This window comes from Mytilus trossulus, chromosome 10 (assembly GCF_036588685.1).
Source record: "Mytilus trossulus isolate FHL-02 chromosome 10, PNRI_Mtr1.1.1.hap1, whole genome shotgun sequence".
Classification (NCBI taxonomy): Eukaryota; Metazoa; Mollusca; class Bivalvia; order Mytilida; family Mytilidae; genus Mytilus; species Mytilus trossulus.
The window spans coordinates 50,524,720-50,538,253 of record NC_086382.1 but is presented as its reverse complement, the minus strand read 5'-3'; the positions used below and the strand labels follow the sequence as shown (position 1 = coordinate 50,538,253).

General features: G+C 31.8%; 1 protein-coding gene across 3 annotated transcripts in view; it reads right to left on the bottom strand.

The window, feature by feature from the left end:
- The window catches only part of LOC134687566 (protein still life, isoform SIF type 1-like), a 143,926-nt gene that overhangs the window by 68,261 nt on the left and 62,131 nt on the right, over positions 1-13,534 (bottom strand). For 2 of the 3 annotated variants that reach the window (XM_063547962.1, XM_063547964.1), the window contains exon 6: positions 6,448-6,551. In XM_063547962.1, the coding sequence (XP_063404032.1) occupies positions 6,448-6,539 (92 nt within the window). In that variant the 5' untranslated portion in view covers positions 6,540-6,551. Of the gene's footprint in view, positions 1-2,037; positions 2,381-6,447; positions 6,552-13,534 lie in introns of those variants that run through there. The other variant, XM_063547963.1, reaches the window with a different exon arrangement.

Below are 13,534 nucleotides of genomic sequence, written 5' to 3'. Positions count from 1 at the left end.
GCGGCAAATAGTTCAGACATATCTGTATATATGATTTAGGTGTTTCTTCTTAGGGGAATGCAATCATTTTTTTTTTACAATCAATGTTTTTGAATGAGTAATCAGAGAGGTCCTGATCCCAAATTCCCGGCCTTAAAAATATGAAATCCTGAGGTCCAGGATTTAAAGAAATCTAAATCCTGACATCCAGAAATTCTTTAAAGGAATTACTGGATCCTGAAAGGACAAATCCTGAATTCCCGAGCTTATAAACACCTGATGTCCCCAAAAAGTCCTGCTCCCTGTAATGAAATAAATATGTTCACTTTACTTTTAAACTTTTAATAATACCTTGTCAGTGTTAATGTATTTACTGAACATGTTTTAACATCAACTTATTACTTTCTTCAATCACTTACTGGTAACTCTTCATAATTTGATTCATAAAAATCATTATGAATGAAAAATGGAGAGTTTGAAAGCAGTCTATTTTGAAATACTTTTAACATTGTTTTCCTGCATTATAACATTAGTCTGTAGACTGTCACTTAGTATGGCTGTCATTCCAGGACAGAGATACAATTGAAATTCTACAATCTTATATGAGCCCATTTAAAACCAAACAGATATCAATTTTATTATATTTTTCAACCATATTTTATTCCCCTAAGAGAATATTTCCACATGTGGCTAATATCATGCTTCATATATATCCATATTTAAAATACACTTGTTTAATTAGCTGAATAACTGCAGGGCTTTGGAGAAGACAGATTTCCTTTGAACAAATTACTGTATAATAATAAATATTATATCTTGTATATACAATTGTAATTGTAAGAAAAGTACATTGTTAAGTTTTTTGGAAGAAATTACTGTATAATAATAAATATTATATCTTGTTAATGTTTGTAAGCAAAATAAAATTGAGAATGGAAATGGGGAATATGTATGTCAAAGAGTCAACAACCCCACCAAAGAGTAGATAACAGCTGAAGGACACCAATGGGTCTTCAACATACAGAGAAAATCCCACACCCTGAAGGTGGTCCTCAGCTGACCCCCTAAATAAATGTGTACTCAAAGTTCAGTGAAAATGGACATCATACTACAACTCCAAAAGTATACATTTTTTGTTTTTTCCAACATATCAATGAGATCAACTACTTGTCACTTGAACTATTTTTGTGTCAAATGGTTTGTCTATATATAACAGCTTGGTATTGTATTAAACAATATCTAAAATTATAAAGCTGTATTGTATTATATGCTATGAAACATTACACATTGACATTTCTTAAACAATGATCATCTTGGGATCACAGGAGAGAAGTTCTAAGATATATGAATGTTCCATCAAGAAGAAATTATCTATAACATAATTATGTATCTCCATTTACTACAGACATTTCTTAAAACCATATCATAATAATATTTAAAGAGTAAATAAGCATTGGGGGATCCAGGGGGGGGGGGGGGGGGCCCCTTTTTTTGGGGCCAATCAATGCATTTGAATGGGGACATATAGTTGGAACCCCCCCTCCTTTTTGTCCTGGGTTGGGAACCCCCCTTTTTTTAAATGGCTGGTTCAGCCCCTGATAAGTCTTTTTATATGGTAAGGTCTGAATGAAATCTAATTTGTAAAGAAAAGTTTAGGACTGTCTTATCTTTCTACTGATGTATACAAACCCTTTTTTGCATGTTTCATGGACTCTGCTGTTGCTTATTTAGTCAGAGTATATGCAAGACTATTTTTAAAAGCTCTCATTTTTTTAAAGAGCAAATGGCTTCAGTTAAAAAGTGAAAATAGACCATTTGACAGGCTTTGTATATTGAAAGAGCTATAATACCTGTTATGTATAAATATAAGTGGGTTTGCAAAATTATCAAAAATCTAGATCATTCATTCCTTTTACATAACTTTTTCTTTCTGATTAATTTTCAGAAGTTACTATGAAATTTATTATCATTACTTTGTTTTAGGGTCTATAAGCAAGGAAAGCTTTCTTTAAGGATGGAGTTTGTTTTTACTGAAGCTATTTTTGTGTGGATACTTACAATCTATTATCTTTTTTCTGTGCATCCTTTCTCATTTTTCAAGAAAAAACTCAATACTAAGTTCACATTCTTCCTTTTTTAAGAGAATATTTTCTTGTCAAACTATTAAGTTCACAGACAAAATTTCATAGTCCCTTTCTAAATCACTCTCTCAAACTTTTAAAGTTGAAGAATATAATTCATAGTTCCTTTTTCGAATCACATTATTTTAAATCCAATTTAAAACATTCAGTTGACATAAACATATGTATGTTTATTTCAAACAAAAAATACCATGCTTCAAAACAGATAACACATGTTTAATTAATGTCCACATTTGACTAATATGACAAGGTATTACAATAACGATCAGGACTTCTTCAATGTATCCGTAATCTTACAACACATACCACCATCCATCCAAGGAAAGGAAAAAAACAAAGAGCCTCGGGGCAATACATGACAAGTCAACTATCACAGGATCGAAAAGGTGTTCACGAATGACCACAATAAAATAAAACACATCGTTACTTTTTAATTAGTGATGAGGTACAGATCAAAGATGTCAAATAAGATATGTATGTATGTACCAGTCTTACTTATACACTGTCACAATGCCCTCTCAGTGTTATACATAAAGGTAATATGATGTTACCCCAGATCTAAGAAGTTCGTCCAGTCATAAAAACGTTAAAAGTCAAATCCTATGTATAAGCTGTCAAACTGTATACTGATTTTAAACTATTCACATTAAAGGATTTCAAGAGTGTTGTATTTAAAACAACACTTTTACAAAAAGGATGAAAAATATGGAAAGTCCTTTTCTAAAGTCACAGAACAATGTACACACCGTATTTGAAATATTAACCACTGTACTTGAAGCAAACAATACTTGATAAATCCATTGTATAATTTTGTTGTCTAATATTTTGTTCTTTCTTGTAGTATCAAGTACTGGTATAAAGTATAAAAAAGCCTAATATGATAATATGATGTTAGACCAGATCTACAAGTACGTCCAGTCATAAAAACTTTAAAAGTCACAAATCCTGTCAATACAACATGCATACTGATTTTAAACTGTTCACATTAAAGGATTGAGTGTTGTATTTAAAACAACATTTTTACACAAAGGATGAAAAATTTTATTTGCTTATTCTATCATTTACAATATTATTAAACTTCTATTGTTGAAAAAATACTTTACAAATATCTCAGCCATTTTAAACTTTTACCAAAATATTTCCTTTTAAATGTCATCTATAAAATTATGGTAATCTTTAAAAGTTACCAAAACATAGTCAAGAAGTTAATTTCCTTCAATTGTTAAAGTTAGAATCACTTGTTAAAATAAATATATAATTCTTCTGAAGCTGTTAAAATATTTACATTGCAAGGCTATATAAAAGATATGTTTTCTGATTATGTAATCTACAAGGTGTGAATACCATCTTTTACCTTACAATAACGGGTTTCCGATATATTTTGTCCGTATTAAGAACCTTTTCCTTAAAGACCAATATTTTGTTCATTCTAACAGCATATTTGATAATATCCACATTTTTACACAAATTCTGTAGAAATATTTCACTTGAAGTCTCCTACAATTATTAATCATAAAATTGATAAAAGAAGAAATGTATAACATAAAGTGATTCAGTGGCTGACAGCTGTTGACATTACTGTACATACTTGGTGGTGTAACATGTTTACAGAATTAGAAATGAATCTAAAGGAAATACCATAGTCATTTTCTATATTTATATTGTATCATTGAAACTAAATTAGCCTTAAACAATAGCCATCACAACCCTCCCCCTCATAAACAGCATGTTATTTCCATTCAAGTTACCTCCCTTAGGTAATTGTTTATGCAATTTATTTATTTTTATTTTTGGGGTATATAAATATGGTACCCTAAGCTCTTGGCCATAACACATAATCCAGTACTTTGATCTAAAATTGATTTTTGATTTGATCTTTTAGAGGGGTCTGATCCTGCTTGTTTTAATTGTCAGAATCCTGTATCATGCTTTATAATTGTGGTAATAAAATTGCTTGTAATTTCCATGTCCAATCCGACTTCTTTTCCCCATTTTCCCACAAATATTTTGACTATCACATGTCAACCATAAAAGAAATTGACTTATCTAGTGTCATGCTACTTGTGGGGCTTCTTCGATGGACTTGACTTCATCCGTCAGACAGTAAAATATTCAAGTACCTAGGAATGTATAGGTAATGATCACCCATGAATGATTAAAATTGGTGCTGTAAATTCAGAAATTATTGAGATGTTCTAATTATCAAATGTAGAAAATTCGACAATAAAAACATTTATAGGATGACCTCCTTAAAAGATGATTGATTGATTGATTGATTGTTGGTGGTTTAATACCACTTTTAAACGCCACTTTTGGACTATTTGGTGGTGACTACCTTTTATTGGTAGACGAAGCTGGAGTGCCACTGACCTTCAGTTGGAAAACTGACTATTTAAGTCAATTAAGATTGGAGTTGAGTGCACCCACACAGGCTGGATTCGAACTCACAATCTCAATGTTGACTGGCTTAGAGTGATAACAGTAGAACTACTTGTACCACAGAGCAACCGAGGCCCCTGTGACAAAATGAACCCTTGTAACAACTCTTTGATGATAAAATTGAGAAAAGAAATGGGGAATGTGTCAAATTTCTTTGAGGAGTCGATCTGTATGTAAAGTTAATTTTCTGCCCCTAATGGAAAGTCCTTCTGAGTCGCAGAATATATTGAATATCGGTGTATATGAAATATTGACTACTGGATAGACTCAAACAATACTTGATAAATCCATTTTATATCTGATAATTTTGTTGTCTACTAATTTGTTCTTTCTTGTAGTATCAAGTATAAAGTATAAACAAACCTATGTATCCATTAAACACAGCTGTTTCCACTAATTGGTCATAATATAATAAATTACTTAATTTGAATATTTTGTAGATAACCAAAGGACTTAGAACTCAAATATATCAATATATTACTCAGTCTGATATGTTAATAGATCAATTATATACATCTGAATGTCAGAATATAAATTTATCAGATCAAAGTCAACATACAGTATGCTGATTTGAGATCAGTTTTTTTTAATCATGGGATTTGATTGAAGTTGGATATGGAGTGACTAGGTATAACAGTTTTTGACTGTTTCTGGATATTGAACATCTAGACTGTAAAGAGATCAAAGAATTACAAACAATTAAATATATAAAAAAAATCATAAATTTATTGTTTAATTATTACTTAAAATTAGAATTAGCTGATGCTTCAAAAAAAATTAACACACTAGTTGCTTGTGTAAATTATGGACTATACAAGACTTCGCCTTCTATCCAAGAAATGGACCAACAGCTGATATAGTGCGTTTTTGAGTTATTGTCTAACATGTTGATGACGGACAGACGGATGGACAATGGTATACCATAATATGAACTGTAAATGGCCATATAAAAACAGTAAAGATTAACTTTGAAGCTGTGAATCACTTAGTCTGTAAAAACAGTCAAAATTACCTAGGAGGCACAAGGTTTTGAGTGTTTTTACCTGAGGAGGCACAAAGCTTTGAGTGTTTTTACCAGGTTTTTACCTGAGGAGGCACAAGGTTTTGAGTGTTTTAAATTGAGGAGGCACAAGGTTTTGAGGTGTTTTTTTACCTGAAGAGGCACAAGGCTTTGAGTGTTTTTATCTGAGGAGGCACAAGGCTTTGAGTGTTTTTACCTGAGGAGACACAAGGTTTTAAAAGTTTTTACCTGAAGATGCACAAGGTTTTGAGTGTTTTTACCTTAGGAGGCTAAGGTTTTGAGTGTTTTTTTTACCTGAGGAGGCACAAGGTTTTGAGTGTTTTTACCTGAAGAGGCACAAGGCTTTGAGTGTTTTTATCTGAGGAGGCACAAGGCTTTGAGTGTTTTTACCTGAGGAGGCACAAGGTTTTGAGTGTTTTTACCTGAGGAGACACAAGGTTTTAAAAGTTTTTACCTGAAGAGGCACAAGGTTTTGAGTGTTTTTACCTGAGGAGGCACAAGGTTTTGAGTGTTTTTTTTACCTGAGGAGGCACAAGGTTTTGAGTGTTTTTACCTGAAGAGGCACAAGGCTTTGAGTGTTTTTACCTGAGGAGGCACAAGGCTTTGAGTGTTTTTACCTGAGGAGGCACAAGGCTTTGCATGTTTTTACCTGAGGAGGCACAAGTCTTTGAATGTTTTTACCTGAGGAGGCACAAGGCTTTGAGTGTTTCTGCCTGAGGAGGCAAAAGGCTTTGAGTGTTTTTACCTGAGGAGGCACAAGGTTTTGAGTGTTTTAACCTGAGGAGGCACAAGGTTTTGAGTGTTTTTATCTGAGAAGGCACAAGGTTTTGAGTATTTTTACCTGAGGAGGCTTTTGAGTGTTTTTACCTGAGGAGGTGTGAATCTTTCCTGATGTGCCATGGATACTCTTCATTTCTGTATGTCTTCTTTAGTAATGGAGCACAAAGCTTGTTTCCCATCACTCATGTTTTCTGAAAATATAAATTATAACCTTAGTTTAAGCAATAATAATTCTGATGTCCTTAAGCTTGGATATGAAGAGCACAGCCTGCCTTCTTTTTTTCTCTTCTTAATACCCCCCAAATAAGAAGTAATAGCTATATTTCTGTTTTGGAATCACCTTAAGGGACTGTTCATCTGTTGGGAAAATAAATATGTTAATACTTTTCTACTGTCACAGGATAAATACATTGATCAGAAGCTTCATGTTGATGAATTGTAACCTATGAACACTTTCAAATTTGTCAGACACTTACTTCCTGTTTGCCGATTGAATTTTTCAATATGTTGAATGAAATTAAATATTTTTGTCACACTTTTCTCATCAGAATGGACTGGTTTTATAATTGTTTAGCAGCTAGCTTGACAGTGATGAGTTGTAACATGTATGTCCTTTAAAGATCTACTAGTCCTCTCGTTCCGTTTGCCAATACTTTGAATTTTTCAATATTTTGATATTTTTCCTTCACCTTTTTTTCAGAAACTAATTCAAACTTCTGAACAGAATTACTTTTATATCTGGTCAGCTTTACAAAATTAGTTTTGAAAAAAAACATGTATGCAAGCTTCCTATAGTTGTTAGACATCAACACCCAGATACTTTGAAAATAAGAGCGGATGTGTACTATATGCACACTTAAAACACACAAAAACATGGAATTCTTTACTCTATGATTGAACACTTTCCTGCAACCTACATTTAATACCTTTAAACTCATTTTAGTAGTTTTGTGACAAAGTTAAAAAGTTCTCAAAACTTATCATCAGAAAAAAAACATATATGTTGATAAAACTACAAAAATCAAGTGCCATGTCTTGGGAATGGTAATTGCAACAAATGTTTGAATGAAAATCTAACTAGACATGCATTTCATGGTTGTCAGTCCAAATGTTACAAATTTAAGAAGCACTGACTCCTAAAGCAGGTAAATTTATATGTTTTGGGGCTGAGAGATAGACAGACAAACCAGGAACTACAGAACAATAACCAAGGGAACATTTAATATGAAAAGCAAGACCTCTATTGCAATCTCAAGCTGATCATCTGTTTGAAAGTGATACATTGTTGACTGTGTTTTGCAGTTCATAATCTAATAATGATAAACTTTCACTTTCACATTGAATCATCAATCTTTTTTCAGACAAAATTCAAAGTATTATCTCAGCCTCAGCTATAATGAAATGTTTTTGAAATTTCTGGTGAACTTGTGAATTGTTACATGTTATATGGTTTTGAAAACCAGATGTTTAGTAGCAGGTAGTTTGTTTTTAAGCAGACATAAATCTCAGAAAATATAAACTATCTATTTATAAAGCTATATTGATTATTTTTGTTCACCATTGTACAGTGAACTGTTTTTGAACCATCACTTTTGCTTACTTTGCTTATTCTGAACTGTGTGATTCTTTTAAAAACCCAATAAGATTAATAATTACAGAAATAAGGAGATGATTTGATGGCATGATTTCCAATGAGACCACTATACAATAGAGTCCAAATGAGGCAGATGTAACCAATTATTTAACTTGTCTACAAAAAAACAAATATCTCCAACATAATATCTTGATTTTCAATTTTTACAAAAAAAAAGTAATTTCTTTTAATTTTATTATATTTTTCAAATTTAAACGATGTAATTTAGTGACCAGCCACTGAAGTTATAACTGGATTGTATATCTTATTTTTCCATTAAAAATGATACATCATTGATTTGAGCTGAGGAAAACTCCTAAATTAACAAGTTAGATATCTTTTTCCCAAAGATATAATTATCAAGTATATAACATATATGATCTTTACTGACCATTACATTGACCAAACTGGACATTAGATTATCTTTTATGATTTATTCCTGCCAATATCTGACAGCGACAAGGTTCTATGTTTACAAATATTGGATGATTCTAGAAGAAATTGGGAGGAAAATGATTTCTCATGTTTACTAATATAAGATGGAGCTATGCAATGCCAAAATGGGAGAAACTGACCGGTCAGTTACAGTAATGTAATTGATTTTCTTTCAATTAATACCAAAACAGATTTCTGATGTTCAGTAGTTGTCGTTTGTTGATATGGTTCACAAGAGTTTCTTGTTTCTCGGTTTTTGGTATAGATTATAGACCATTGGTTTTCCTCTTTGAATGGGGTAACACTAGTCATTTTAGGGGCCCTATAAAGCTTGCTGTTCAGTGTGAGGCAAGACTCTGTGTTAAGACCGTACTAGGACCTATAACAGTTTTTCTTTTACAAATTGTGACTTGGATGGAGAGTTGTCTCAATGGCACTCAATCACACCACTCTCTTTTTATATCTATCTATGCCAATAACCTCACAAATTCATTAAATATTACTTTCCTTTTACAGTATATATTCAGACAGGAATAAAGAAAGAGGTTGTAAAAACTCTGTTTAATAGTTTGACTTATATGAATAAAGAATAAAACACATGAAAAAAGAAATTAGCCTTTCCATTTTCTCATTTAACAAATTAGAAATATATAAATTTGCCTATTTTAAGTCGATGATTGACATTTCCATTATGTTGAACTAGCTTGCACCTGTATACATGTAGTTCTCAGACTATTTTACTTCCTCTTTATAGCAAAATTTACCACCCCCATGTCTTCCATCATGTTTAAGTACTGTGAATTCTTATTATTTCTACCCAGTACCAAATTTTATAAATTTAATGTTTGTTTTTGGGGGGAATCATTCATTTCAATGTTCAATAAAATTCAACTTTTTTAAGGGCAGGTATCTTGTGAATAAAATGCCAAATCTTATTAGTGTTCTTCGGTCATGATTCTTCCATTTAAAAGTAGAAAGATGGGGTGATGATGGAAGTTTTAAACAACCTTGACTTGCTATACAGCCCTTGCACTGTTGGCCCTGGCTTTCGCCTTTTCGTGTATTTAAGGTGGTACCCAACACTTGCACTAATATTAATTTGGCTAGTTTAATTTGACCCTTTAACAAAAATATAAAAATTTCAAAAATTTTAAACCAACCGTTTTGTCAGAAAAATTACAATGGTTATATAGCAGTTTGACAAACACCAATTTTGATCATTGAGAGAAGCTTAATATTCCTTTTACAACAACGTGATTAAAACGTTTAACTGACTTTACAGAGTTATCTCCCTGTAGTGTTAGGTACCACCTTAAATGATTTAATTTTTTACCATATTAAAGGTCATTGATATAATTTAAAGATGTGGTTATCGTTACAGGCACTTTTTTTATAGTGTTTATGTTGGCGGATAAAGTTACCATCATTCCTTGTAAGCTTATATAAAAATATTATCTGTTAGGATAAATATCTGATAAAAAAAAAGTTGTTTTATCCATGACTATTCTTTATCCTGTAATTTTTTTTTCATTAATCAACAAAAATAAATGAATCCACAGTAACATAGACTCTTGGTTCAATGTTCCAGCTTAATAATTCCAGCATTTCATTTTTTTTTTAAACAACTGATTTTATGGTGTTTCACCATGTCTGAAACTACATGTTTTCTAAACCAACTCATTTTCACAAATACATGTACTGCTTTTAGCTCTTACTTAGCCCATTTCTCTGCCTTAAATTTCAGGATCTTCAAATTTGCTTGATGAAGTTAAATAAGGAAAGATCAAAGTTTGACATTTTCTCAACCATTTATATGCGTGTTATTTTTTCAACTTGCAAAAGTCACAATAACGAATCGTTTGCCAAACATATTGGTTAGTTTACAGAACATTCTGAAAATTATATCCCTTTCGGTTCCCCTTTAATTAAGATCTGATAGAATGAAATCCCATTGTGCCTTTCCTATGATCTCTAAAGTTACATATAGGCTGAGCAGTTATCTTATTCAGCGATCATAAATACTTCAATCCATGCAGTTCTAAAATGCATGATCAAATGTTGGATTACCTACAGAAAATTAACAAATTATATCTTTATCTATAGCTTTGCTATTCATTATTTCAAGTGAGAGCTAAATATTTATCAGTTTTATGTTATAGATCATAAAAATCAATTCATTAATATCATATTTCCCTTTCTCCCTTGTGGCTGTATGAATACAACTCCTAAATTATATTTTTTCTCTTAAATATTAGCATCAATAAAATTGAAAATGGAAATGGGGAATGTGTCAAAGAGACAACAACTGGACCATAGAAATGACAACAGCAGAAAGTCACCAACAGGTCTTCAATGTATTGAGAATTACCGCACCCGGACCCGTCCTTCAGCTGACCCCTTAAAAGTGTACAACAGACACTAAAATAAAAATAATACAAGACCAACAAAGGCCAGATCGAGGCTGCTGACTTGGGACAGGCAAATAATCGGCAGGGTTAAACTTGTTAATGAGATCTCAACCCTCCCCCTATATCAGACTAGCCAATGTAGAAAAGTACGCATAACAATACACACATTAAAATTCAGTTCAAGAGGAGTCCGAGTCTGATTTCAGAAGATGTAACCTAAGGAAATAAACAAAATGATAAAATCAAGCCTTATAATCTAACATATTCAAAAATTAAAACATGTGAATGTGGATGGTGGGAGCAAATAAAGATTAAGTTAAGGGGTCAAGGGGTTGTAGCTGCGTTTTACTGGGGAAGTGTTGTTGGAACACCCCCCTTTCCCTTTCTTCTGGGATGGGAAAAGCCCCCCCCCCCCACCATTTTAAAATGTCTGGATCCACCCCTGAATACAGAATATTATCCTGATATCTTTAAATTAAAATCTATAAGGAAACTTTCAAAGATCATTAGATGTATACACATTATAAGATTGGTTGGGGGAGTGACTTATAATCAGGATTTTTAAGTTATCGAATAAACTGAAACTCCCTAATGTCCAGTTTGTAGTTTTACATTACAGTGTTGCCTAATGAATATTCAATTTGGAAACTGGACTGGATGAAGAAGGATAGAGCAAAGGTAAAACAGACAAAAGTATAACAAGATGAAGTACCAGACACTTACTGAGTTTGAAACACTTAGTACTTTTTCAAAACCTTATTATCTTTACAGAGATTTTTGATAATTAAACATTTTATACCAAGCAGTATTATAAATAAAAGTTGAAGCAAGGAAAAAAAATTTGATAACGAGTGTGATCTTTCATGAAACAAACAATTACAGAAATGAATCTTACCTTACAAATGCCAGTTAAACAATATCAATCAAAATTAGTTAATAATACCCAGGAAGAAACAATAGATAACTTCTTCACAGGAGTAGTAAGATGATTGAGAAAACAGAGTTTGAGGTGTTATTTATACCAAACCAATCATTTAAAGTAGAACATCTTTAACTGAGCCAAACGTAAAGGTGCTTCAGTGGAAATTGACTGTTACAATCCAGATCAAATGTTTGGCAAAAATCAGTTTTTTTATTTAAAGTTAGGTGAAGGTAAAAGTTGTTTATAGTGTTTAGTGCTAATAAGGAAGATAGTTTGTTCACTTCACTTATAAAAACATGTGGAAGACATGTGAATCCTGAATAAACTCAAAGAAGAGGAGTTAAACAGGGGAGATAATTCATGATCTTATAAAAAGGGGGGGGGGGTAGATTGTTGAACGTAACTGAATTAGTTAAAGGATAACTGGATGTTTAATGTTAATCGAGAGAGATAGTTTGTTCACTCTTACTTACAAAAACCTGTTGAAGACATGTGAACCCTGAATAAACTCAAAGAGGAGGATTTAAACAGGGGAGATAATTCATGATCTTGGTGGGGTTAGATTGTTGAAGGTAACTGAATGAGTTAAAGGATACCTGGATGTTTAATGTTAATCGAGAGAGATAGTTTGTTCACTCTGACTTACAAAAACTTGTTGAAGACATGTGAATCCTGAATAAACTCAAAGAGGAGGATTTAAACAGGGGAGATAATTCATGATCTTGGTGGGGGAAGATTGTTGAAGGTAACTGAATGAGTTAAAGGATACCTGGATGTTTAATGTTAATGAGAGAGATAGTTTGTTCACTCTTACTTACAAAAACCTGTTTAAGACATGTGAATCCTGAATAAACTCAAAGAGGAGGAGTTAAACAGGGGAGATAATTCATGATCTTAAGGGAAAGATTGTTGAAACAAAAGGAATAGGATCCCAGTTACTGATTACCTGGATTTTTTTGGTGCTAATAACTAAGGAAGATAGTTTATTCATATTACCTTTATCTTTACATACAAAAACATGTGGAAGACATGTGATTCCTCAATAAACTCAAAGAAAAGGAGGTATAGATGGGAGATAATTCATGATCTCTGGGTGAAAGATAATTATGGATAATGAAAGACATGAAAAGCCAAATACCAATTAATATTCCTTTTATTACTGTTGATATAAACCATAATGTTTAACATGTTTTGTAGTTAAGTTAGTATAATTGTTTTTGATACTGGTCTCACTCTCAGATTCTTGATTTTCAAACCATCAGGTCAACTTGAACATGAAAAAATTTCATTAGAATGAACTTTCCATTATTTAAAAAATGATGAGATTTTGCAATATTCATCAATATGCATAACAATTTACTGATTGGTTCTGTTTCCACACAGATAAATTCTGGGTTAATCTGATTTCTACATCACAGTTATCCGATTTACGGTCAATCTGTATTAATATATCTGTCACTGAAATTTAATTAATTAAGTGACGATTCCTCCAAGTTTTAACCAATACATCATTATTTATGTAAATACCACAGATTAATCGTCTGAAAGTTTCACAAAATCGTTTTAAAATCACTTTCAATTTTGAATTAGGTCCACCAACAAATTTAATTTGCAAAGAAAGAATATTTCAATAACATCTTAATTCAGAGGCTTTAAAAACTTAAAAATAGCATCCAAATTCTTGATTTTTTTTGGTAAAAAAATAAAATAATCTTAATTTATATATCAAAACTCTTTAATAAAAATATTTTAGTCAATTTCAAACCAACAGTAAAA